At 45.0% G+C, this 27,500-nt stretch overlaps 2 protein-coding genes across 4 annotated transcripts; both read left to right on the plus strand.

Moving 5' to 3' along the window:
- Positions 1-5,968: 5,968 nt before the first annotated feature.
- her1 (hairy-related 1) lies at positions 5,969-10,076 on the plus strand. The gene is made up of 4 exons (XM_066662287.1): positions 5,969-6,010; positions 6,715-6,810; positions 7,179-7,272; positions 8,856-10,076. The coding sequence occupies exons 1-4, from the start codon at positions 5,969-5,971 to the stop codon at positions 9,485-9,487; spliced, it is 864 nt and encodes a 287-aa protein (XP_066518384.1). The 3' UTR covers positions 9,488-10,076.
- Positions 10,077-13,026: 2,950 nt separating this feature from the next.
- On the plus strand, positions 13,027-24,772 carry mepcea (methylphosphate capping enzyme a). Of its 3 annotated transcripts, XM_066659778.1 has the most exons (7): positions 13,027-13,069; positions 13,309-13,368; positions 13,525-13,594; positions 15,090-17,072; positions 18,010-18,228; positions 18,806-18,932; positions 22,591-24,772. In XM_066659778.1, the coding sequence occupies exons 4-7, from the start codon at positions 15,147-15,149 to the stop codon at positions 22,641-22,643; spliced, it is 2,325 nt and encodes a 774-aa protein (XP_066515875.1). In that variant the 5' UTR covers positions 13,027-13,069; positions 13,309-13,368; positions 13,525-13,594; positions 15,090-15,146; the 3' UTR covers positions 22,644-24,772. The 3 variants fall into 3 exon arrangements, with proteins under 3 accessions (XP_066515875.1, XP_066515874.1, XP_066515876.1); XM_066659777.1 differs by having other exon boundaries at positions 13,063-13,368; XM_066659779.1 differs by lacking the exon at positions 13,309-13,368 and having other exon boundaries at positions 13,063-13,308.
- The last annotated feature ends 2,728 nt before the right edge of the window (positions 24,773-27,500 follow it).

Here is a 27,500-nt window from a genome sequence, read left to right on the forward strand (position 1 = left end):
ACTGGAGCTTCATCTCCATTTGTTGTCTTCTCGTGGCACACTCTTTGTACCGGTGTCAGAAAGATCCAGAGCAGATTTACACCTGGAGAGTGTGTGTTCTCACACTCATTTTACACACAGCACTGCGGACTTTCCCACGGGAATCTACCAGCTCAGGTAGGAGTATGGACTCTGGAGGAGAGGACTGCTACAGGTTGGTGATGAACAAGGATTCAACACAGTGTGTGACGTCATGGGTGATATCTGCATTAACTGCTTAGTATTTTTCCAACCCCAGAATGTATCCCTAATAAAAGGACAAACTGACCCTTCAGTCTGAGCTCATAAATGCAGCTAACAGCTTCCTCTGTTGTCCAATAACTTGAGCTATCGATAGGAGGCGCTGTAAAGGCCCTGAAAATGTACCTTCTTCCATTCCCCCCAGCCTGGGGGTTGTCCTCGTCTCGTGGCACGTTCAGTGTTAACTAGAAGTGTCAGAAAGATCATAATAAGAACAGACTTACACCTACAGGAGTGTGTGTGCTCACACTTCTCACACAGTGCTGCAGACGTTCCCACGGGAATCTGGGACGGTCCGTTAGAAATATAAGTCCAAATATTTAAGCAGAAAAGAGCACACCATCAGTGTTTCACTGTTTTATAGCGGGTTGTGATGTGCTGGTATGTGTTTGGTGGTGATATTCATCTAATGGTGAGTCCAAACTGTGTTTGCATTAAATATAAACACAGTGAGGGAAATATTTGCTTCATTTTCTCAGAAATGGTTCAAATCATTAACACACTCCTGGTAAAACATCAGGCCGACCCTTTATAGACAGTTTATTCTGGCACATTGAGGGCTGGGGCACATTAATAAACATGATTTTAAAAAATTATCCTTGGTGTTATTTAACCATTTTGTGTCTGAGGTTAAAACCACGTGCAGATAAATGTGCTTCCACAAACACATCAGTGCTCAAATACAAACAATATCTGAGCACACTGGCCCCATATGAGTAACAGTCTAATGCTGTCGATGGGGGGCGATGTTGAGCACCCAGACTGAGCCGCGTTGATTCCCGTCAGACTGGAGCTTCATCACCGTTTGTCCTGTTCCCGCGGCACGTTCCGTGTCACAAAGACCATAAGAGCAGAGTCACACCTGGGGAGTGTGTGAGGTCACACTTCACACACCTGAGCACGAGCGTTCCCACGAGAACCTACAACACCAGAGAGAATTAGGAACAGGCTGATGGACCACTCAGTTTACAAATGAAGAGAAACTGTGAAATAAAAACGAACCTCTTCTGCACTGCTTTGTGTTAATGATTTTATTCTTAAATCCAACAACTTCTCATCAAACAAACAGTAGAATAAGTATTTTTAAAGCAATCCACAACAAAACAATATTCTAATAAACAGACAAATAACAGTTTAAAGTTTGATTTAGAGAAATCAGAGAATCTGATCATTTCAACTATAATTTAATCTATTATCATGTATTCATACAGCCGATTAAAAAATCAATTTTACTTTATTTTATTTAACGTAATTTTTTGTGATTTTAAGTTGCGGTATTATTTATTTATTTTTTTCAAATTTTACATCATGTGAGGTGTAGCTAACTGCTCAGTCTTCGAACTAAATACAGTACTTTAAGTACTACAAATATCTGTGGTGACATTCTCCCTGTTGCTTTACACACTTTAGCTTCAGTGTTTCCTCCGAACAGTAAAGTTAGCTTAGCATCAACATTTACCTCAAAACAGAAGACATTTACTGTCATATTTACCGCAGAGCATTAAAGTTATCATCTACATTTATCTCAGAGCTGACCCCTCTATGATAAAATTAGCTTAGCTTCAAGATTTACCCCAGAGCAGTGACGCCCTGGTAACAGTTGAGAATGAAATAGGCTAGCATTCAGTTGCCAATAAATACATTAATAATAATAATATTAATAATAATAATAAAAACAACACTAAATTATAATAATTAAATATAGTACCAATACATATATTTTTTCAGTATTAAACCAGTAATTATTAAACTTTAAGGAATTTAATATTTATTAACTCAGACAGTAGCATTAAACGCTAAGTGAGGATTTTGGGGTACTGCAGAAATAAATTTTGGTCACAGCTACATATAGGGGATTTGGGGCATAGTACGATAGTAGGACATATTTTAAATACCGGGGTGTATTTTTCGCAGTGGCCCGTGTTTACCCCTGGTTTATGGCGCTAAGCGTGGCTCTCCTCCACCTCAGCAACAACAACAACAACATCACCGAGGGGTTCACCATTAAACCGCTACATTTGGTCCCAGTGAGCGGGTTCACTGGACTGAATGAAATGTTTTCAGTATGTGTTTAATATGAGATATTTGCAGTTTGGTCCCCTGGAGCAAACAACAGTTGTGAATGAGTCACATTTTTTACAGTACAGTTGTTGACGGCCTTCTTTTTTAAAAATAATTTACAGTGAATTAATTAAATGTGCTTGTGGCTTATACACAACTCTCTGTATGAAGCAGCTCGCTGTGTTTGTGCGGGAAAATGCAGAAACTTCACACATTGCTGCGCAGTATAATAATAAATGAATAAATTAAACGGCTTTATGATTGTTACCCAGATTTAAACTTTATTTAAACCGGGTCAGCAGTGGGTCAGAACAGCTCCGTGTCCGGAGGGTTGACCTCGTGTTGCACTTTCCATCAGGCGCTGAATGAAAGCGGTGTGTTGAGTGTTAATGTCTTTATGGAAGTCAGCTCTGTTTGTCCATCAGATCATTTCAGTCCCTGAGTGTTTCCCACCGCTGAACCGGACCCACTCCTCCGTTTGTCCTCTCCTCGAGCCACGCTCTGCTCAGAAAAATAACAGATTCACACCCGGAGGATTGTGTGTGTGTGCGTGCGCGCGCAGTTTGGTCAGTCTAAGATGAATTGTTCCCACGGAAACGTGCGTGAGTCAAGACCATCGTGGTGTTAACGAGGGGCTGTCTCGCGCAAAAAGGTGTGTTCTCGAGCTCACATTAAACTTTCCCACGGGGGATTTTTAGGTGTGAAATTAAGGGTGTGTTTGGTGCGTTCAACTGTGTGTAAGGTGTGTATTTGTGTCTAAGTCTGTGTTTTGTGTATGTTTAACTTAGTTTTGAGCTTTTGTGTGTGTGTGTGTGAGTGTATCACGCCTGTATTTAGTGTGTTTAATTGTGCTTTTAGGTGTGTGTTTATATTATTGTTGGTTCTAAGGAAGGTGCTGGTTGCAAAGGACCAACTATTGATTAAATGTTTCACTACAGAACCCCTCTAAATAGACACTGAATGGAACTGTGTTTAATTCACAGACATTTTCATCCCTGTCTGGGTTTGGTTATCTCCTCTCACCCTCTCCTTCAGTGGTCTAGACCCCCCACAGGACCCCAGAGACTGTAGAGGACGACCGGCACACACTGTGCAGCGACAGATGAGCTACTGTCTCTGACTTTACATCTACAAGGTGGACCAACGAGGGAGGAGAGTCTCACAGAGTGGACAGAGAGTGGACACAGGGTTTAAAAACTCCAGCAGCACTGCTGTGTCTGATCCACTCTACACCAGCACAACACACACTAACACACCACCACCACGTCAGTGTCACTGCAGCGCTGAGAATGATCCACCACCACATCACAGCTGTTCTGTGGGGGTCCTGAGCGCTGAGGAACAGGGGGAAAGGGGGGTAACAAAGTATGCAGAGCCACATGTGGACGACAGTGTGTAAGTGTAGAACTACAGAGTGACTGGAGTGGACAGTGGAGCTGAGACAGTGGAGGAGGTGGTTTTAATGTTATGGCTGATCAGTGTAAACAACAACAATGCTAATACAGATGTGATTGTGTCGGGTTTTCTTTATTGTGGAGGTTAAATACTTTCCTTTGTCCAAACTCTGACGACTCTGTGTGTATTCTGGTCACTTCACACTTCAGGCCTCATGCTTGAAGTTTGTGTGTGTGTGTGTGTGTTTATGCGTGAAATGTGCTCATTCTTACACATTGGAGGTTGGAGGCTGTGTTTTTATTCTGTTCCCACGAGAAAGTTTCTACACCAATTCAAACAGGAGTTTTACCCAGAAACACACACACTGCTGAAAAACTGCCTTTAATATCATTTTATAATGATTTTTGGAGAATTATAAACAAGTTGTACACATCTTCAGTGATTGAAATGGCATGAACGTGCTCATAAACGCTTTATTACTAACAAACTCCTACAAATTAAGATGTAAAAGGTTCTCTGAGCGGCGCCATGGGACTGTTTTGGTTCCATCAAAGTCTTTATTGTAAATGATGTGTGTATGTGGAGAACCGTTCAAAGGCGTAAAGAAATCTATGTCAATGTTCTTTACCAATTTAAATGTTCTCCGCACTCAGATTCTTCACAATAAATCTTTCTACTACAGCATCTTTGTAGCACCTTTATTTTTCTACGTCTTTGTTGTAGAACCCAATATCGTATGTAAGACACTCATTAAGAGCGCTGATGATATTAAATATGAATTAAAAACTCATGACATTGGATAGAGCCTCAATAAACTTAATAAATGATGAAATATAGACTTATGAATTATAATGTGTTTATATAATTATACACTACATGAGAAAAAGATGTAAAGGATGAAAATATGTTTCTCCCAAAACAGTACCTTTTACAGGGGGAGGAAAAACCTTCTTAAGTTTCAGTGGAAGTCAATGTTAAAGATGTTATTCTGAGTAATTTTGAAGCATTTCTATTGGTCAATCGTCATGAGATTTACACACAGTGTGAAGGAAAGCTGCGGTGTTCAGATGATGTAGTAACTAAACACACACACACACACACACACACACACACACACACACACACACACACACACACACAGATACAGGTTTTTTATTGAGACACTGACACAATATTCATAAATTATAGAGATTGACAGATACATGTGGCATGTGTGGAGTTAATATCAATATTCAGTCAGTGACACAGACTAAGGATGGTGTGATGTCACATGAATCTCAAAAGCAGTATATTAATATAATTATATTAAAATTATAATAATAGTCATACTCTTTATGCCCTGTGACAAAGGTCGTGACCCCTAGAGGTGTGTGTTCAATCATCCAGATAAACACACTGCAATAAAATCACCTCAAAATGGATCATAAACCCACAAACCCATCATCATCTTCATCTCACACGCACACACACACACAATCTTGTATTTGTGAACTGTGGGGACATTACATAGACACCCATTCATTTTGTGGAGCCTTACCATTAAGATTTTTTAAGATGTACTTCTGGCTTAACCCTAGCCCTAATCTTAATCCTAACCCTAATCCAACTTTAAAACATGCCTTCGCCTTAAATTGTAATTCCTACATTGTGGGGACCGGCTGGTGGTTTCCACAAGGAAGATAAGTCCCCATAATATGAGTGTGTGAACACTCAATGTTAAAATACACGGGTTAAATCATACATTCATAAAAATATTATTTAGCCTCTTTCTTTTGATTCTTTCTTTTTGATTCTTCAACAGTTCAGATTTATTATGATTTCATATTAAAAGTCGCCTGGTATCTTACTGTTATACTGTAACATTTTCAGGTAAATAAATGTCTTCAGGTGTAAAAGTCTCCAGGTAACTGACCGTAATAAAGTGTAAACTCAGTAGCAGTTTCAGAATGGGGGCTTATAGGTTTATAAGTCTCTTATCTTGTATATTATGGGCTGGGATGAGGTGGGAGGTGGGGGGTGGGGGGTTGGAGGTGGGGGGTTGGAGGTGGGGCATTACTACCCCAACAGACCCACCCCACACTCTGGGTCTATAAATAACAGTAGCTCCATCACCTCTTTTTCCAGAGAGAACTGTTCTACTGAGCTTCTGCTGAGACCTATTTCTTTTTCTCCCATTTTTTCATCCTTTTTCTCCCCTCCATTCTGCAGTTGTGCAGAGAGAAGGATCTAAACAATGGGGACTCCGAAGATGACGAACCGAAGAGCGTCCAAAAGAGTGAGTAATCAAGGAAAAAGATCAAAGAAATATGTTTAAAGAGAGGTTTTATTTAACAGCTACACTGTGTTAATATATAGATAGTGTGTTTTACCTGTTTTTTAATGTGTATTTGTTGTTTGTATTGGAAACTAGTTCCTAAATCAGTGGTAAAATGTTCTGAAAAAGTTAAAACTATGTGCAAAACTTCATTTCAAAGTCTGTTCAGTGATAAATCTGCTTCAGTGCATCATTTGCACATTCCTCACCTTTAGTTTAAGAGTTTAAGTGTTTATAATATTCAAATAATAATAATAATAATAGTGTATAGTATTATTTTGCGGTTTTCCATTGAAAAACACATATCTCTAAAATAGTAATTTTACAGGAGAAAAGTTCAGTGGAAGTCAATGTAAAACGACTTTATTCAGAGTCATTTTGGAGTGTTTTTATTGATCATTTGTGAGGAGATTTACACACAGTGTGAAGGACAGCTGCTGTGTTCAGATGATGCTGTAACTAAACACACACACACAGATATATAGGGGTTTTGACTGGACAGTGATGATTTGATAGTTATATATAATAGACCTATATTTTTAGTACAATGTTATATATTTTAAAACGACCTTAGAACTTAATGGCTTTCCCAGTGTCCTCTAGAGGGCGCTACTGAGACCTGTCTGTTAAAGTCTATGGAGTTAATAATCTCTCTGTTTCTCCAGGTTTTAAAGCCAGTGATTGAGAAGAAGAGGAGAGATCGAATAAATCAAAGACTAGAGGAGCTCAGGACCCTCCTCCTGGACAACACTCTAGACACGGTAAATAAAACCATGATTATTGTTATTATTATTATTAATAAGATGCCAGACGTAACGACAGACGAGTGGCACTTGTAAATAATGAATAACAGGAAGGGACAATGGTTAAAAAAGTTGTGAAGAAATGCAGCTAACCTTTGAACTGAAATGACGTCATGTTAGAGATTTTATGCACTTTTTTGACATTGTATTGATTTTCAGCCCAGAATTCTGTCTGATTTTCTCTATGAATTGCAGCCAGATCTTTAGATAAAATACGCCTCCTCCAAACCATCGACACACTTCCCTTCAACCGTCACATTTTGTCCAACTCCGTTGAGCCATGGCTTTAAAATCATAAGATTTCCTTTTTTTTCTGCCTTTCACAGAGACTCCAAAACCCCAAAGTGGAGAAGGCGGAGATTCTGGAGCTCACTGTGGAATACATCAAGAATAAATCAAACAGTGGTAAAGAAAAGCAATGTAAGATTACAGTCTCATCTCCAAACAGATACGCTCTGATTTTTAGGACTTGTTTATGTCAGTGTTTCACAGATACACTCCTCGTGGCCAAAATGCTTCATTGTCTTTACTTTTCTCCGTTTGTGGGTCGCTGTGTTGTTTTATGGTTGAACTGGCGCCTGCTTGAACCAGTTGGGAGCCCATTTGTCCATTTGGCAGCTGATCTGAGATCGGTTTTATGGGATAACCTTGATTCCCGATCCCAGATCCTGGTGGGAACTGTTGTTAAGTTTAAATTAATTTAGGATCATCTTAATGACATAAGAATAACACCGCTGCTTTAAGTTAGGATTCCAATCCCAGTCCTGGTGCGAATTGTTTTTTACTTCCCCTCTACAGCGTGTGTGTGTGTTTCCAACATAATTATTTACATAATTTGCGCAGCTAAAAAGGAGATAGTAGCTCTCAGTGGTAGCTGGAGTGTACACAGGAACATGTCCCTCTGGGCGTGTGCTCACTGCCCCCTAGTGTTCACTACTGTGTGTGTAAATGTGTGTTTCACTGCAGAGATTGGGTTAAATGTGGAGCGCTTGTATGAAATCACATATTATAATAAACACAAAGATAAACACAGTAAAAGAAGGTTCTAGAATGTTCTAGTGTTGTGAGCGAGTGAAGAACAGTGTGTTTCCTGGTGATCTCCTGATTGAATAGATTTGTTAAATCTACAGCACACTTCATTTAACACAATGGAGTATCTATTATCCTCTGACACTAGGCACAGGACGATCACCTCCGATAACACTGGACTGTCTTTCTCTCTCTCTCACACACACACACACTGAGTCACTGGAATAATGGGGCTGGGTTTATTCTGATCTTAGGGTTTATTATTTCTCTCTCACTGCTCAGACAGTTATTTAACTGTGATTCTCAGGTGAAAGTAAGACACAGTGCTGTAGCTCAGCTCATTAAAGGACAGTCTTGTTTTCAGCTGTAGACTCCACACAGTGAAGAGGACTGGGATTGGAAGCCATTTCTGTTGAAGAAGCTTAGTAGAATGCAACAGAAAGCCCTTCATGTCGTTCCTAAAGAGTTACACTGTAAATAAATGACATGGGATTTTAAAAATGCCTTGTTTCTGGGAGTAAACAGATTGTTAATCTTTAAAAGCTGTTCCTTTTATGAGAATGATCTGTTTCTCATTGGAACACTCTCTCATCTTTGATTGTTAATGGACCACTGAGTGATTGGATATGTGCCCTCTCTTCTTATCTCCCCAACACACACTTCTTTCACATAACAACAACCTTTCCCTCTTCTTCTCGGACATTCTTCTCAAACACTTTCTTCCTGAAACTGCCCTCATCTCATTGTTTATCTGCCTTTCCTTCTGTTTCTTTCTAAAACATCTACATTTGACTGTATCCTCACTGTCTTCACTTGCACTTACCCTCTTCCAATGCTTGGTTTTCTTACCCCTCGTGGTTTTCTGTCCTTCCCACACTTCCCCCCTGGTATTAATCAATCCGTCCGCCCCCACGCTCCTCTACAACTGTCCTCTGTCCTACCACACACTCTCCTTCTCTCCTCACACTTCTCAGCAGATCTGACCAAGGATTCCTCGGACACCGTGGCCCCAGATCCAGCTTCAGGAAAACCCAGAGTCCCCTGCATCTCCCTCCACGAGCCCAGCACACTTCAGAGCAACGGCCCCCTGTACACGGCCGGCTTTCGAGAGTGCATCTCGCGCCTGGCGGGTTTTATCGAGTGCGTGGAGCCGCCGCAGAGAGAAAGCTTCATCCAGGGACTTCGTCAGCATCTGGATTCCCACTCTGTCTGTGTTCCTAACCAGCCCTGGGCCTCAGGAACGCCAGAACACTTCACCTTCGCCAGCAACCACCAGTTGTATCCCAACTCCTTCGTCCTCCATCACCCTTATCCTTCCCCTCCGTATTCCCTCTCTCCTCCGCCCTCCCCGCCCTTCTCCACCTCTCCAACGTATCTCTCCGTCCCCTGCCACTTCCCTTACCCTCCTTCCCTCTCCCCACTCTCATCCGAGTCGTCCACGTGGTCCTCGTGCAGCTCCTCGTCCTTCGCCACGTCCACTCCAGCGGTCGCGATGGTCACGGCCCCCGAGGCCAGACCCCCAACGCCCTCGCGATCCTCAGGTACCGTGCCTCCGAGGAGAACACTGTTCCTGAATCAGCAGCGGAACATCTGGAGGCCGTGGTGAAGAGCCAGAACTTCCCGCTGACGGATCCAGACCTAAAGAAGGACAGAGGGGGTCTGTGAAGAGTTGTAACTGTCCAGAGACTTTCCCCGAAGCCAGAGAGACTTTAAAAAGAACAGAAGGGGTTTTACGCCATCGTCATTAAGACGAATCCATTCTGACGTTGTCTGAGAAGCACCAGTTAATGTGATTATGTTTAACCCCTTCATTAGGTGCATTGTTATTTATCATGAGATTTATTCCTCAGTTACTGCTCTAAATTATTAGCTGCGTCTGTGTTTCCTTGATTCATTCCTTGATTGTTCCACATTCAATTACAACATCGTAGTGAAGTGATATTCATCTGAATCATGAGGCGAGCTGAAGCTGGGAGAAGTGCAGTTATAATGAGGAGTGGGACACGTGGGTTTAAGAGTTAGTTAAAAACAATCCCTGGCTTTATTCAGGTCCAGAACCTGTGGTTCACTCTGAGAGAAGGTTCACTCTGAGTCCAGCTGCAGTCTCAAGTGAATTTAACCAGCGCATGACTGTATTAAATATGTCTTTTTCAGAGGTTGGAATCAAACTGTCCCCTTTACTCTGCAGACTGTATCCCCCCCCCGTCCACAATGTTCCCTCTATATTATGGAGAACCTGTGTAAATATATTTATTTTCTGTCTGTGTACAGCTCTGTAAATTAATTGTACAGTTTTTCACTTAATAAAGCTCTAATTTTGTAACGTTTACCGAGTCTTGTGTTTGTTTCTTCAAACTTCACAAAGTCCACCGCCGTTTCACTGGACGCCACACACACCGACTGTCCAAAGGTGTGTGTTCTTTCGGCCTGAACTTCGCACATTTCTTCTGAACTGAAGAGTGGGTGTAAATCAGGGCCACAGTACGAGGAGGAACTCACACAACGCTGGAACCTGTGTTCTACTGAAGACTGCACTGTGTCCCTGTGCAGGGAGAATACACTCTCTCCTGTATATTGTATTTATCTTATGTCTTTACTGTGCTGTTTTTCATGTGACACGATGCCTAATTTCTGTAGGGATCAATAATCTATTCATCAGTGAGGTCACGGACTGATATTAACAGTTAATTGTGGATCCCAAGCACCTCTCAAACTTGTCCCAAAGGTATTGGATGGAGCACTAACTCTCCGGGGGCCTTATACATTTCTAACCCACCCTTGGCATTGACATAGTGACATTAGGCTCATGTGCAGCTGCTCCAGAGACCATTTGATTTCGTTTTGTTTATGATTATTACTGTCTGACTGCTTCAAATAAATAAAGATATTTGTTTTTTTTTTGTAAAAGAACCCTTTAAAGTAGAAACATGTGGGGTTTTTTTCATAAGAAAGTTTACATATTGACTCCTGAATGCTTAAAAAATGTAGACACCCAGTTTATTTTATTATTTTTTTTTACACTATATGTGACTGTAGAGACATCATCTGGGATCCAGTGTGACCAGAACAGGTTTTGTGTTCCAATCACATGTGGTGCCTCAAAGTGTTCTTTTGGACATCGACAATAGTTTTTGGTTAAAAAATAAATAAATAAAAATAATTAAATATAGTATATTTTATGAATTACCACAAATATACATTGCATGGCTTATGTTTGGATTATGAAAAGCCACATTGGGCAATAATTAGGTTCTAACCAGCAATAACGGATTCACAAGGTGTGGAACTATTTGTCCTTTTTGAAAAATTGAGGTAATAAATCTCCAAAGTGTCAAAAAAGTGTCAAGCAGTGCTTCGTTGCCTTGAACAAGGCGTTAAATGAAAGTTTAGGGTGTCCTCTTGAGGCCGTTATAAGGTATCGCATGATAATGTGATATTAATCTTATACACGGACAATAACACATGTTTTCAAAAAATAGTTTGCACATGGTTTGCTTGAGGCAGATTCCTCATTATTTGTCATAAATGACACCACTCCAATGGAAAGAGGACAACTTTCATATGGCACCTCCATCTTGTATATAGCTTATACAATATGAAAGTTATGAAGCAGAGAATGTAAAAATTAAAAGTTTGAAACCACCAGCCGTTTACCAGAGCAGAGAAAATACAAAATGTGTGGAATGAAGGAGGATATTGAAGAAGGATTTTGTTGAATATATTCATTATAAGGAGTGTCCACACACACACACACACACACACACACACACACACACACACACACACACCTAAACCAGTTTCTACTCTACACACGTCTGTGTAGGGATGTGTCTCCCTCTATTGGATAAACAGGAAACTGTTAATATCCCCTTCTTTTTACAGACTCTGGACATGTTCAGACAAGTTTAAATCTACGCAGTGATAGGAAAAGTGTGATACTATATAAATAAATGTGCACACTACTGTACTACACTATAGCACTATACTAGGTTTATAAATATTAAACTAGACATGTTCACTCTCAGAACATCTTTTTTAATATTTACTGTATGTTAATGCAAGAGGACTTTATTCCAAGTCAATCTGGATCATTCCTTCTGGTCAGTTTGAAAGATGGTGTTTTCAGATCAAACTAAAGCTAAGTAAATATCTAAGATTAGGAAAACAGAAGTTCCTATTTTGCAATGCTGGAGAAAACAAATATCATTCAAAAGGGGAAGCGTTGGTAGATGTGTGAATAAATAAAATAGTATCAGGCTATTAACAAACTCACTGAAATCTTAGATAAATACAACATTTTCTCTGTTTAAATGTGTTGTTCCGAGGGCTGCACTGAAGGTGGGGTTGCTGCCACACAGTTTCAGTGTGGGGTGTTGAGTGGGATACTCTCTTCATGTCACTGTCTGTGAGAATGTGGTCTGTTCTCTCTGTGTCTGTGTGGGTTTCCTCCAGGTGCTCTGCTTTCCTCCCACAGTCCAAATACATGTTAGATGGAATGGCTGTGTGAAATTGCCCATAAGTGTTAGTGTGTGTGAGAGTGACTTGGTGAATGTGTGAACGACTGAGCCATGAAAACCTGTTGAATGAAATTCTAAAACTACATTACCCATAATCCTTGCAGGGCTCGCCTAGCTACACGCTGCAAGGGGCGGGAACTGAAAACAACCCTGTTTTTATTCTATTTCTTGTTTATTCGAGTAACTTAGGTCACCATTTCTACCATAGACAGCGGCTGTGTGTCTTAAGCGTCACTAAACCTCGTTTTATCGTGTAATATCACTAAAAATAACAGATATATTTGCTCATTTGCCGAGTGGAAGCACAGTTGCCTGTCGAAAAGTGCGAAAGGCAGGCAAATCCAGTAAGAAATGCGGTAATATTCTAATTTAATAAGTACTTTTAAACTCAGTCTTGCGTTGGAAGTCTTTTAAGACATGAAGCGCTGCTCACACAGGAATGAACAATTCGTTCAGGCGTCTTTTAAGACACCTACAGCGCGAAAAGTAGGCTAATCCCACCCTTGGAGGCAGGCAATTGGTCTCGGAGACGTACGTTAAGCAATATCTGCACGGCTATTGGATGTCTCGGCTGCTCGTCATGACGTAGTCAGGGCTTTGGTAGTATATGAAGCGGGGAGCCGTCCATCCGTTGGCCACAGCGAGCTACCGCAGCTGAGGGGTAGAGTGAGGTTTGAGGGGGTAGCGGGTTAAAAACTTATGCTCCAAGCGTTGTTGTTGTTGTTGTTGTTGTTGTTGTTGTTGTTGTTATTATTATTATTAATAATAACCTTCTCATATCTATACACAGAGACATAGACTCCCTGAATTTACAGAGAGTTTTAAATTCGAGCAGCGCTCGTGTGTTTTTTTGGGGGGTGTGTCTCCTTAATCTTATTATTTTTTTGTATTTTGACTGACGGTTGCTAAGGTGAGGAGCCGCCAGCGCTGCCAAGGAGACAGTTGCTTGGCTAATACGGCTGTTGTTTTGGTTTGTTGTTGTTGTATTCTTTTTACCATACACAGAGCAGTTATGTAGCTTTAAGTGAAGGAGACTGAGATCCTGAACAGAGTCTTTATTCATTAATTAATCCTTACTTTATTTTAATTATTTTTCTCTATTTCTCTGTGCTCATTACATATTCAGAAACGTCACAGGTGGAGGTGGGGCCATGCAAATACACGGTCGCCTGGGGGCGGAGCCAAGAACAGGAAAGGTGGGTCCATGCTTTCAGACGTAAATTGGACGTTTGCTTTCATTTCTTTCACTTATTGACATCTTTCTGTTTAAATGTCCGCCGCTGAAGCTGGGGTCAGATGAGAGTAAAGAGCCAGGGCTCACATTTGTTTATGAATTGAGTGTTTGTATTCTTAATATTTTTATTTGATTTATAATGTGTTAGAGTTGGGCAGTGGGACTGTTTTATTGTTGTTTTGAATATTGTTGTAGTTGTGGTGATACTATGGTAATTATGAGCATCACCACTGCTTAAAATACTGTTTGTTTTATTAAAATAGTCTGGTTTGTCTGTCTTTCTGCAGCACAGTTTATTACATCTGTTATTATAAATGTATTAATGCTATTTTATGTTTTTTTATATAGTAGTTTTTTATATTTTGGTCTTTAACTATTTATTACTTTGTTAGAATATCATAATACATAATGGGGCTAAAAAAATTGAGGGGTATGATTTAATTGCGACGTGTTTGATCATTATTATGATTTGCGCTTTTAAATTGTGTTTTTTTTCTGTAAATAAAGGTCCAGGCCTGTGTTTATGACCCAGACTGATAACATCCGCCTATAACAGTAATAGTGAAATAAGACGTTGTGTGTTTTTTAAATGCAGCTCAGCTCAGAGATTTGAATATTGTACTTTTTCAAACTGTGATTTTTTTTTATTTATTTTTCTTCTAAATGTTACTAAGTCTTTTTTTTTTTTTTTTTATTATTGTTCATATTATATACGACACTGTTTAGTTGTGTTATATTCTGTTGTTTTCAGTCTGTGGTCTCTCACTGTACCCTGTCATATTTTAGGGTTTTTTTTGTTTGTTTGTTTTGTTATATTTGAACACTTACTGCCTTTAACAAGGGGCGTCCAATAAGTTCTGGGTGTAGCTATGAAGTAAACACATACAAGAAATATATTATATTTGTATGGTTCTATGTAATCACTTGTAAGCTCTACATATTTGTTAGATTTAGATTAGTTTTTCTGTTCCCTAATATACATCCTCTTTGCTGGATAAATTATTATTTAGCACATTAATTAGAAAATCTCTTTCCACTGAGATGTTTCTTCAGATTGTGGAGCAGGTAAAAACTCCTCAGGGCTGAATCAAGGCCGAAGGGTGAAGACTCATCCTGGAGTCCACTGTGTCACACAGCACCAGGCTCGAGTTTCCTCAACAACAAAACAAATATATATTCCTCAGGAATATCACTGCAGGACCATTATAAAATTACCTGCGGGATTAGGAGACTATATCCACACCCATAACTTACTGAACGCCCCTCATACAGTGAAGGGACCAGCAGAAATGTTCCAGATTAATTTGGGAAAAAATAAATTTAAAGTTAATTTCCTTTTAAGTCGAAGACGTTTTCACCTTTTCCTGAAAAGATGTCGTTTTTGACGTGTATAGATTTGGAGATATTTTGTGTGCACAAGTTCTCTTTCTGATGTCTGTCTATTCTGAATGTTTCAGAGCCTTCAAATCAATGTCTGATCCTTCAGAAGCAGCTGATTCTTCACTCACCAGACGATGATAGAGATGTCTGTAGATAAAGAGACTGTTTTAGCCAATGAACGCCCACCACCACCGCCTGGACAGCACCCTGAACTTTATGAGCAATGCACTGAAGACCCTCTGCAGCCTCTTGGACACAAAGCCAAACCTGATGGGGGTCTTAACCTGGGTGAGGGAGGAGCTGAGGAGAACGGGAACCATAAAACATCCCATCAGACTCTTGACAGCTCAATTCAGAGCCTTAACTATGTCCAGCAGTCCAAATCTCAACCGAGGCTTAAGCGTCGTAGCACCATGAACAGCGGCTTCAAACATCCGATATTCGGCAAGCGTCGTCGCCGTGCCAACTCCGAGAGTGAGTCTGTCCTCCCCACCAATTTCCTCTTAGGAGGCAACATCTTTGACCCTCTGAACCTTAACAGTTTATTGGACGAGGAGGTGAACCGGGCGCTCAATGCGGAAACTCCGAAATCTTCACCTTTACCAGCGAAAAGTAGAGATCCTGTTGAAATCCTGATCCCGAGAGACATCACAGACCCTCTGAACCTGAACTGCTGCACAGCTGGAGACTCCACCGGGGGTCTTCTTTTAACGCCACTGAAAACCGCCGGAGGAGGACGGAGACGACATCGTAACAGACATCATGGCGTGGGAGGAAGTGGGAGAGGAGGCGAAGGACCTGTGACCCAACTCTACCTTTCTCTTCCAGAGAGTGAGAAAGCAAGAACCTTCCCAGAGTTGACGTTGGCATCTTCTGGGTCTCATCTGGACTCAGTGGAGACCTCTGAGACTTCAACGGAAGAGGTTGTGGAGACCAAGATTGAGTCAAAATTGGAATCAAATGACATTCCCACCCAGGAATCCCAGACCCAGTGTCCAAGTGATCCAAACCTCACTACCAGCCGAGAAGAGATGGATGAAATGCCTTCTGTTGTGGAAAATGCCGCCACTTCCACCAACGTCCCGCACCGTCACCGAAAACGCAAACGCACCACCAGTAAGTCTGAGAACTCAGCTGCTCCTAACTGTGAAAAAGCCAAAGCTACAGCTTCTGGAAATCAACCACAGCCTAATCATCCACAAGGAATCGTTCCTCAGACCCAACCACCGCAGCAGCCGAACCACAGGAGACATCAGAAGATCCAGCAGAATCCCAACCAGCACCAACAGCAGAACAAGAACCACCACCAGCATCAGCAGCAGAAGAAGAAGTTTCAATACGGCAACTATGACAAATACTACGGCTACCGGAACCCGGGTTCCACCGAAGACCCTCGGTTATGGACTCTCAAACCGGAGTGGTTTAAAGGGAAGGAGGTTCTAGATTTGGGCTGCAACACCGGCCGCCTCACGCTAACCATTGCTAAGAACTGGAGACCTTCCAGAATCGTGGGTTTGGACATCGACGGCGCTCTGATCCACGCGGCGAGACAGAACATCCGCTACTACCTCTCGGAGATGCATGTACTGCGGGCACGCTCCAGAAGGGTGGATGACAGCGGAGGGAAAGAGACGAAGGGAGACGAGGGGAAGGAGGCCGATCATCAGGAGCTGGCAGGGAGAAAGGAAAGTGATGCAACAGTGGAGAGAGCTGAAAGACCAGGAGTGTCCTCGGAAGTGCAGGAGGAGAGAAAAAAGGATAGAGGCGATGAGGAGAGAGAAAGCATAGAGGAGAAGATGGATGGCTCAGCAGACGTGAAGGAGACATCACGAGAACCTGAAAGTGAAGGTAGAGAGGACAGGGCGAGAAAGGGAAAGGAAGGAGAAGAAAAGGAAGAGGTAAAGGCTGATGCAGTGCAAGCTGTCTCCTCCTCGTCCAGTGAAAATTATTCGTTCCCCATCTCTCTCCGTATCTCCAGAGGACCCATAGCTGCCCCTCCACTGCCCGACACAAACACTCCTCCACCCGGGAACTTCCCCTCGAACGTCACTTTCGTCAAGGTACACGTTATTAAACTATAGTCAATCATTAGCTGCCTTAATGCTACCTTAAATTCTGCTACAGTTACATGCTGGAGAAATGTCATGCCACCTTAAATTCTGCTACAGTTACATGCCGGAGAAATGTCATGCCACATTAAATTCTGCTACAGTTACATGCTAGAGAAAGTGTCATTCCACCTTAAATTCTGCTACAGTTACATGCTGGGGAAATGTCATTCCACCTTAAATTCTGCTACAGTTACATGCTGGGGAAATGTCATTCCACCTTAAATTCAGCTACAGTTACATGCTGGATAAATGTGTCATTCCACCTTAAATGGTGCTGCAGCATGATGCAGTGTCACTCCTTATTTGGCAATGTATTTTAAGGTGGAATGGACAGTTGGGATGAAACGCTGGATTCAGACGTTGTGTATAAATGTGTTTGGGTGTACCAGGTTTTAGTCATGTCGTCGGGACTGACTTGTTTATTCACTCAGTGTGGGGACCTGTTATTCTTGAGGGGTTATCTCCAGTGTGTGTGTGTGTGTACAGCCTCACTAGTGCTGTATACTGTTTTGGTTGATGAGGCTTTGTGAGGGAGGTTACACTCACCCAGTCGCTCTGTTTTCTGACTGAGAGTTGCTTTCTCTATTCCTCTTTTGTTTTTTCTCTTTCTCTCTCTCTTTACTTTGTTTTTACCTGCTTTAGCATAGTAAGTGTTTTGTCAGAACAGGAAACACCCAGAAAAACACTGTCTGCAGGAAAGAAGCATTTACATGATCTCTGTCTCTCTCTCTCACACACACACACACACACACACACAGTTTCTGGTTCCTGTGTTTGTTTTATTCACAAAATTAAAAATACTGGTAATCTCTCTTTTTTTATAAAGTTTATTGGGGTTTTCTCTCTTGTAATTCTAATCTCTCTCTCTCCCCCCTCCCCTCCACAGGGTAATTATGTGTTAGAGAGTGATGTGTTGTTGTTGACTCAGAGAGAGGAGTATGATGTCGTCCTGTGTCTGAGCGTGACCAAGTGGGTTCACCTCAACTGGGGAGACGTTGGACTTAAGAGGTTTTTCCAGAGGGTTTATCGCCACCTTCGGCCCGGAGGACTCTTCATCCTCGAGCCCCAGCCCTGGCACTCGTATGGCAAGAGGAAAAAACTCACGGTACGCGCACACACACTCTCACATTGTAAACATGTGGGCGTTAATGCTTGAAATATGGTTTAAGTACCACCTCTGATGCAGCCAGGACACTAGGTGTCAATAGGCTTTAGTCTATCAAGTAATCGTCATTGTTTTTGTCAGTGTATTGCCCCAGAAATAATTGTGATAAATTATATTTTTTCATTTTAAGACAGTTTCATGCCTCTGATTATAGTAATAACATAATAATGCAATTACACCCTTTTAATGAGCAATTTAATGAGTTATTAACAATATTTAGACACTCAAATTGGTATGTAAAGGTTTAAAATACTAAATAAACAAAACTTAAATAAAATCATCACGTTTTAAATAAATCCACATAATGGCTGCAGAGCAGAGAATTTGTGTTCTGTAGCTTAAATAAATCGATAATGTAGTAATTGACAGGCCTTGGCTGTCTGTGTAATGGCAGTTTCAAAATGTACACACCTGGACCACTGTAGACTTTTGGTGGAATAGTAATCTGTAGATTATGGTTGATGTATAAAAACAGTGTTTGTGTGTCTAATGTGCGAGTGTGTGTTGTTATTTCCAGGAGACGATCACAAAGAACTATTACAGTATCCGTTTGAAGCCGGAGCAGTTTTCATCATATCTGATGTCAGATGAGGTGGGCTTCTCCAGCTACGAGCTGATCGGGACCCCCACCAACTTGTCCAGAGGTCAGCCCTGCTCTATAATCCCCAGTCTGAGAGAGAAACAGATCGCAGTTCAAATGAAATGGCAGGGTTGGGTTGATTTTCTAAGTGAAAGTAAGTGCATTAAAGGTGCATCAGTAATTTTTACAGAAGATGCAACCGATACTGATTCATCCACACAAACCCTTATGTGTTAATGGAGTACATTGAGTCACTAGATTTAGTGAGGGGGCAAGGGGGACCGGTTGCCGGGTTCAAAGAGGGGGACGATGACCGGTCACTGGGTTTAGAGAGGGGTGGGTCGACCACTCGCCAGGTTTAGAGAGGGGGATGGCGACTGGCGGTTTTATGGGGGGGGGGGGAGAACGGTCGCCAGGTTTAGACTGGGGGGGACGACCGGTCGCCGGGTTCGGGGGTGGGGGCGATGATCAGTCGCCGGGTTCAGAGGGGGGGGACGACCGGTCGGCGGGTTTGGGGGGGGGGAAGGACGGTCGCCGGCTTCAGAGAGGGGGGGAAGGAAGGTCGCCGGTTTTAGAGAGGGGAGGGGGAAGAACGGTCGCCGGCTTCAGAGAGGGGGACAACGACCGGTCGCCGGGTTTAGAGAGGGGAGGGGGAAGGACGGTCGCCGGTTTTAGAGAGGGGGGGTGGGGAGAACGGTCGCCGGTTTTAGAGAGGGGGGGGGGAAGAACGGTCGCCGGCTTCAGAGAGGGGGACAACGACCGGTCGCCGGGTTTAGAGAGGGGAGGGGGAAGGACGGTCGCCGGTTTTAGAGAGGGGGGGGCGCAGAACGGTCGCCGGTTTTAGAGAGGGGGGGGAGAGAACGGTTGCCGGTTTTAGAGAGGGGAGGGGGAAGAACGGTCGCCGGTTTTAGAGAGGGGAGGGGGAAGAACGGTCGCCGGCTTCAGAGAGGGGGACAACGACCGGTCGCCGGGTTTAGAGAGGGGAGGGGGAAGGACGGTCGCCGGTTTTAGAGAGGGGGGGGGGGGAGAACGGTCGCCGGTTTTAGAGAGGGGGGGGGGGAAGAACGGTCGCCGGCTTCAGAGAGGGGGACAACGACCGGTCGCCGGGTTTAGAGAGGGGAGGGGGAAGGACGGTCGCCGGTTTTAGAGAGGGGGGGGGCGCAGAACGGTCGCCGGTTTTAGAGAGGGGGAGGGGGAAAACGGTCGCCGGTTTTAGAGAGGGGAGGGGGAAGAACGGTCGCCGGTTTTAGAGAGGGGAGGGGGAAGGACGGTCGCCGGTTTTAGAGAGGGGGGGGGGGGAGAACGGTCGCCGGTTTTAGAGAGGGGAGGGGGAAGAACGGTCGCCGGTTTTAGAGAGGGGAGGGGGAAGAACGGTCGCCGGTTTTAGAGAGGGGAGGGGGAAGAACGGTCGCCGGGTTTAGAGAGGGGAGGGGGAAGAACGGTCGCCGGGTTTAGAGAGGGGAGGGGGAAGAACGGTCGCCGGTTTTAGAGAGGGGAGGGGGAAGAACGGTCGCCGGTTTTAGAGAGGTTAGGGGGAAGAACGGTCGCCGGTTTTAGAGAGGGGAGGGGGAAGAACGGTCGCCGGTTTTAGAGAGGGGAGGGGGAAGAACGGTCGCCGGTTTTAGAGAGGGGAGGGGGAAGAACGGTCGCCGGTTTTAGAGAGGTTAGGGGGAAGAACGGTCGCCGGTTTTAGAGAGGGGAGGGGGAAGAACGGTCGCCGGCTTCAGAGAGGGGGGGAAGGAAGGTCGCCGGTTTTAGAGAGGGGAGGGGGAAGAACGGTCGCCGGCTTCAGAGAGGGGGACAACGACCGGTCGCCGGGTTTAGAGAGGGGAGGGGGAAGGACGGTCGCCGGTTTTAGAGAGGGGGGGGGGGGGAGAACGGTCGCCGGTTTTAGAGAGGGGGGGGGGGAAGAACGGTCGCCGGCTTCAGAGAGGGGAGGGGGAAGAACGGTCGCCGGCTTCAGAGAGGGGGGGAAGGAAGGTCGCCGGTTTTAGAGAGGGGAGGGGGAAGAACGGTCGCCGGCTTCAGAGAGGGGGACAACGACCGGTCGCCGGGTTTAGAGAGGGGAGGGGGAAGGACGGTCGCCGGTTTTAGAGAGGGGGGGGGGGGGAGAACGGTCGCCGGTTTTAGACAGGGGGGGGGGGAAGAACGGTCGCCGGCTTCAGAGAGGGGGACAACGACCGGTCGCCGGGTTTAGAGAGGGGAGGGGGACAACGACCGGTCGCCGGTTTTAGAGAGGGGGGGGGCGCAGAACGGTCGCCGGTTTTAGAGAGGGGGGGGGGAGAGAACGGTCGCCGGTTTTAGAGAGGGGAGGGGGAAGAACGGTCGCCGGTTTTAGAGAGGGGAGGGGGAAGAACGGTCGCCGGTTTTAGAGAGGGGAGGGGGAAGGACGGTCGCCGGTTTTAGAGAGGGGGGGGGGGAGAACGGTCGCCGGTTTTAGAGAGGGGAGGGGGAAGAACGGTCGCCGGTTTTAGAGAGGGGAGGGGGAAGAACGGTCGCCGGTTTTAGAGAGGGGAGGGGGAAGAACGGTCGCCGGTTTTAGAGAGGGGAGGGGGAAGAACGGTCGCCGGGTTTAGAGAGGGGAGGGGGAAGAACGGTCGCCGGTTTTAGAGAGGTTAGGGGGAAGAACGGTCGCCGGTTTTAGAGAGGGGAGGGGGAAGAACGGTCGCCGGTTTTAGAGAGGGGAGGAGGAAGAACGGTCGCCGGTTTTAGAGAGGTTAGGGGGAAGAACGGTCGCCGGTTTTAGAGAGGGGAGGGGGAAGAACGGTCGCCGGTTTTAGAGAGGGGAGGGGGAAGAACGGTCGCCGGTTTTAGAGAGGTTAGGGGGAAGAACGGTCGCCGGTTTTAGAGAGGGGAGGGGGAAGAACGGTCGCCGGTTTTAGAGAGGGGAGGGGGAAGAACGGTCGCCGGGTTTAGAGAGGGGAGGGGGAAGAACGGTCGCCGGTTTTAGAGAGGGGAGGGGGAAGAACGGTCGCCGGTTTTAGAGAGGGGAGGAGGAAGAACGGTCGCCGGTTTTAGAGAGGTTAGGGGGAAGAACGGTCGCCGGTTTTAGAGAGGGGAGGGGGAAGAACGGTCGCCGGTTTTAGAGAGGGGAGGAGGAAGAACGGTCGCCGGTTTTAGAGAGGTTAGGGGGAAGAACGGTCGCCGGTTTTAGAGAGGGGAGGGGGAAGAACGGTCGCCGGTTTTAGAGAGGGGTGGGGGAAGAACGGTCGCCGGTTTTAGAGAGGGGTGGGGGAAGAACGGTCGCCGGTTTTAGAGAGGTTAGGGGGAAGAACGGTCGCCGGTTTTAGAGAGGGGTGGGGGAAGAACGGTCGCCGGTTTTAGAGAGGGGAGGGGGAAGAACGGTCGCCGGTTTTAGAGAGGGGAGGGGGAAGAACGGTCGCCGGTTTTAGAGAGGGGAGGGGGAAGAACGGTCGCCGGTTTTAGAGAGGGGAGGGGGAAGAACGGTCGCCGGGTTTAGAGAGGGGAGGGGGAAGAACGGTCGCCGGGTTTAGAGAGGGGAGGGGGAAGAACGGTCGCCGGGTTTAGAGAGGGGGGGAACCATGGTGATTGGGTTAAGACCCGCTGCTGTAGAGAATGTAGCACCAGCTTTAACATAGAAAATCAACACATACCTGTGATCTGAGAAGAGTTCCTCAGCACTATACAGCATTGTAGACAATAACAGGGATGTGTTACAAAAAAAATATTTATTTGTGTGTTTTTAATTTAAATGATCGCAGGTTTTCAGAGGCCAATCTACCTGTTTCACAAAGGTCCCACTCCTCAGAAGTGACTTTAAAACCAAGCGGGACGTTTGAGGAGTTCTTAAATCTACGGACTGCAGCTGAGGGTTTACTGTTTGGGACGGGATCCAGATCCAGACTCTCTTTAAAAACAAACAGCAATGAGTGGCCCCTTAAAGTATTAAAATATATTTAAAACAAGTGAAAATGTCCCGTGGAGCCCTGCTGGGACCGAGGGAGGAAAAGCAGACTGAGAAACTGACGTTCTGGAGTTTTTCGCAGGAAAGAGCCGAGGAGTGAAGATTCCACAAGGATTTGTTCTTAAAGGAGCTCATGTTTTCTCCAGTTTCTGACTCTGTTTTTCAGCGAGGATTCGTTTAGGGTTTTTGCAGCCAGACGATAGTTTTGTGTGTTGTTTTTTGTTTTGAGTTTGTATTTGTGTGTGTTCTCTCCAGCTCGAGTTGATGTTCTTTTTCTCGTTTTCTCTCAAATCTGACAGACACACACACAACTCTCAGCCTCTGGTTCTGTACAGTTCTTTACTTTAATCTGGGGATCTTTTACAGTCTTTTATGTTCGCTTCTCGTTCTTTTCCTTTTCATCTGTTTCAAGTCAAGATTTTACCTTTGTCTCAAAGTAAACTCACCTCTGGCCTGAGCCTCTGATTCGTGGAGAAGTCTGGAGTTGAACGCTCTGGAGACGGGGAGAGAGAGGAGCGTGTGCAGTACTTAATAACATCCCAGCATATTAAAATAAACTCACTGTCCCCTCTGGGCACTCTGTACTTCTCCACTTACAGACTGTAGTCCATCTGTGGCTCTGCATACTTTGTTACCCCCCTCTCCCCCTGTTCCTCAGCGCTCAGGACCCCCACAGAGCAGCTGTGATGTGGTGGTGGGTCATTCTCAGCGCTGCAGTGACACTGACGTGGTGGTGGAGTGTTAGTGTGTGTTGTGCTGGTGTAGAGTGGATCAGACACAGCAGTGCTGCTGGAGTTTTTAAACCCCTCAGTGTCACTGCTGCACTGAGAACAGTCCACCGACCAAAAACATCCAGCCGACAGCACCCTGTGTCACTGATGAAGGACTAGAGGACGAGCGACACACTGTGCAGCGACAGATGAGCTACTGTCTCTGACTTTACATCTACAAGGTGGACCAACGAGGGAGCAGTGTCTCACAGAGTGGACAGAGAGTGGACACAGGGTTTAAAAATCCCAGCAGCACTGCTGTGTCTGATCCCTTAAACTATTTTTCTAGAAGAGAAAAACATTCCCAAAAATGGGTGGTTATTTTGAGGGGGGTTGGTGTCTTCCTGTCGTCCTTCGCAGCGCTGAGTGTTTTTCTGTAAATGTCTTGTCTGTTGTTAGCTCCTGCTTGTCATTGGAAAAACATAAAAAAGCAGCAAAAAATGCTTTTGAAGAACTTTAAAGCCCAGATTTATTTAATTTAATGCCTTTGTGTGATTACTGTGCCTTTTATATCTGATGCATATAAACAAGCTCTGTTCTGATTGGCTGTTCTGACGGTGGTTCACAGAGCAGGGTGGAAACACCCCTTATACCTCAGCCTGAGTGGGTTGGGCTTAGTAAATGACTGCTGCAAATGTGTCATATTTGTGACCTCACAAGTCAAAACAGACTCTTAATGTCACACTAAGCCCCCGTCATCACAGAGGAGGCAGAAACCTCCTATATCCAAGGTTTCACTCTGGCTCCCGAGTGGTCGGTGCGGGAGGTCGCAGGTTCGATCCCCAGAGATGCCTCGGGGGGTGTTTGGGGGTGATTACAACTGAAATTTGCCAAAAACTTAGTAACTTGGTGTTACTAAAAAAATTAGTTGTGAGTAATTAGGGCTATTTCTCATGTTCATTTGTTGATGCAGAAATCTTGTCAGCCAATCAGAGTTTGGGGGTGGAGTTAGTATAATACTCTGAGGCAGAATGGAGTAATTTACTCTGACATTCATTAACTTTGGGAAACAGTGGCTTTTTTCATCACTTTCCTTTTCCTCTTTATGCTGTAAACTTACAAACTAAAGGTCCTCTTTGAAGAGAAGCTGAATGAAGCTAAATTGGTAGAATTTTGGAAAAGATCCCAGTTTTTAAACGAGGTATAAATCTTTCCAGAAGCAGTTGAATGTTACACTGAGAGATGTGCGTTATACGATAAATAAATTGTGGTTTGAAAATAAAGTTTTCTTTTGAAAACGTGTTGGTGTTTTTTGTTTTTGTTTTTTTTTTCTTTAACAAGACTTTCTGGCTCTGGATTAGTTACTGTATATTTACTATAAAACAAGTCAACAACATAGATATGTGTTTCCAATGAAGTGGATAGTAGGAGCAAAGGGGGGTGTTTCTGATAAAGTGGCCAGTGAGTGTCAGTAGAAGTGGGGTGTTTCTGATAAAGTGGCCACTGAGTGTCAGTAGAGGGGGGGGGGTGTTTCTGATAAAGTGGCCAGTGAGTGTCAGTAGAGGGGGGGGGTGTTTCTGATAAAGTGGCCAGTGAGTGTCAGTAGGGGGGGGGGTGTTTCTGATAAAGTGGCCACTGAGTGTCAGTAGAGGGGGGGGGTGTTTCTGATAAAGTGGCCAGTGAGTGTCAGTAGGGGGGCGGGGTTCTGATAAAGTGGCCAGTGAGTGTCAGAAGAGGGGGGGGGGGTGTTTCTGATAAAGTGGCCAGTGAGTGTCAGTAGAGGGGGGTGTTTCTGATAAAGTGGCCAGTGAGTGTCAGTAGAAGGGGGGTGTTTCTGATAAAGTGGCCACTGAGTGTCAGTAGAGGGGGGGGTGTTTCTGATAAAGTGGCCACTGAGTGTCAGTAGAGGGGGGGGGTGTTTCTGATAAAGTGGCCAGTGAGTGTCAGTAGAAGGGGGGTGTTTCTGATAAAGTGGCCAGTGAGTGTCAGTAGAAGGGGGGTGTTTCTGATAAAGTGGCCAGTGAGTGTCAGTAGAAGGGGGGTGTTTCTGATAAAGTGGCCAGTGAGTGTCAGTAGAAGGGGGGTGTTTCTGATAAAGTGGCCAGTGAATGTCAGTAGAAGGGGGGTGTTTCTGATAAAGTGGCCAGTGAGTGTCAGTAGAGGGGGGGGGGTGTTTCTGATAAAGTGGCCAGTGAGTGTCAGTAGAGGGGGGGTGTTTCTGATAAAGTGGCCAGTGAGTGTCAGTAGAAGGGGGGTGTTTCTGATAAAGTGGCCAGTGAATGTCAGTAGAAGGAGGGTGTTTCTGATAAAGTGGCCAGTGAGTGTCAGTAGAGGGGGGTGTTTCTGATAAAGTGGCCAGTCAGTGACAGTAGAGTGGGGTGTTTCTGATAAAGTGGCCACTGAGTGTCAGTAGAGGGGGGTGTTTCTTATAAAGTGGCCAGTGAGTGTCAGTGGAGGGGGGGGTGTTTCTAATAAAGTGGCCAGTGAGTGACAGTAGAGTGGGGTGTTTCTGATAAAGTGGCCAGTGAGTGTCAGTAGAGAGGGTGTTTCTGATAAAGTGGCCAGTGAGTGTCAATAGAAGGGGGGTGTTTCTGATAAAGTGGCCAGTGAGTGACATTAGAGTGGGGTGTTTCTAATAAAGTGGCCAGTGAGTGACAGTAGAGGGGGGTGTTTCTGATAAAGTGGCCAGTGAGTGTCAATAGAAGGGGGGTGTTTCTGATAAAGTGGCCAGTGAGTGTCAATAGAAGGGGGGTGTTTCTAATAAAGTGGCCAGTGAGTGTCAGTAGAGAGGGTGTTTCTGATAAAGTGGCCAGTGAGTGTCAATAGAAGGGGGGTGTTTCTGATAAAGTGGCCAGTGAGTGACATTAGAGTGGGGTGTTTCTAATAAAGTGGCCAGTGAGTGTCAGTAGAGAGGGTGTTTCTGATAAAGTGGCCAGTGAGTGTCAATAGAAGGGGGGTGTTTCTGATAAAGTGGCCAGTGAGTGTCAGTAGAAGTGGGGTGTTTCTGATAAAGTGGCCACTGAGTGTCAGTAGAGGGGGGGGGGGTGTTTCTGATAAAGTGGCCAGTGAGTGTCAGTAGAGGGGGGGGGTGTTTCTGATAAAGTGGCCAGTGAGTGTCAGTAGGGGGGGGGGGGTGTTTCTGATAAAGTGGCCAGTGAGTGTCAGTAGAGGGGGGGGGTGTTTCTGATAAAGTGGCCACTGAGTGTCAGTAGAGGGGGGGGGTGTTTCTGATAAAGTGGCCACTGAGTGTCAGTAGAGGGGGGGGGTGTTTCTGATAAAGTGGCCACTGAGTGTCAGTAGAGGGGGGGGTGTTTCTGATAAAGTGGCCAGTGAGTGTCAGTAGGGGGGCGGGGTTCTGATAAAGTGGCCAGTGAGTGTCAGAAGAGGGGGGGGGGTGTTTCTGATAAAGTGGCCAGTGAGTGTCAGTAGAGGGGGGTGTTTCTGATAAAGTGGCCAGTGAGTGTCAGTAGAAGGGGGGTGTTTCTGATAAAGTGGCCACTGAGTGTCAGTAGAGGGGGGGGTGTTTCTGATAAAGTGGCCACTGAGTGTCAGTAGAGGGGGGGGGTGTTTCTGATAAAGTGGCCAGTGAGTGTCAGTAGAAGGGGGGTGTTTCTGATAAAGTGGCCAGTGAGTGTCAGTGGAGGGGGGGGTGTTTCTGATAAAGTGGCCAGTGAGTGACATTAGAGTGGGGTGTTTCTAATAAAGTGGCCAGTGAGTGACAGTAGAGGGGGGTGTTTCTGATAAAGTGGCCAGTGAGTGTCAATAGAAGGGGGGTGTTTCTGATAAAGTGGCCAGTGAGTGACATTAGAGTGGGGTGTTTCTAATAAAGTGGCCAGTGAGTGTCAGTAGAGAGGGTGTTTCTGATAAAGTGGCCAGTGAGTGTCAATAGAAGGGGGGTGTTTCTGATAAAGTGGCCAGTGAGTGACATTAGAGTGGGGTGTTTCTAATAAAGTGGCCAGTGAGTGTCAGTAGAGAGGGTGTTTCTGATAAAGTGGCC

The sequence above is a fragment of the Hoplias malabaricus genome, chromosome 2, assembly GCF_029633855.1.
Source record: "Hoplias malabaricus isolate fHopMal1 chromosome 2, fHopMal1.hap1, whole genome shotgun sequence".
Taxonomy (NCBI): Eukaryota; Metazoa; Chordata; class Actinopteri; order Characiformes; family Erythrinidae; genus Hoplias; species Hoplias malabaricus.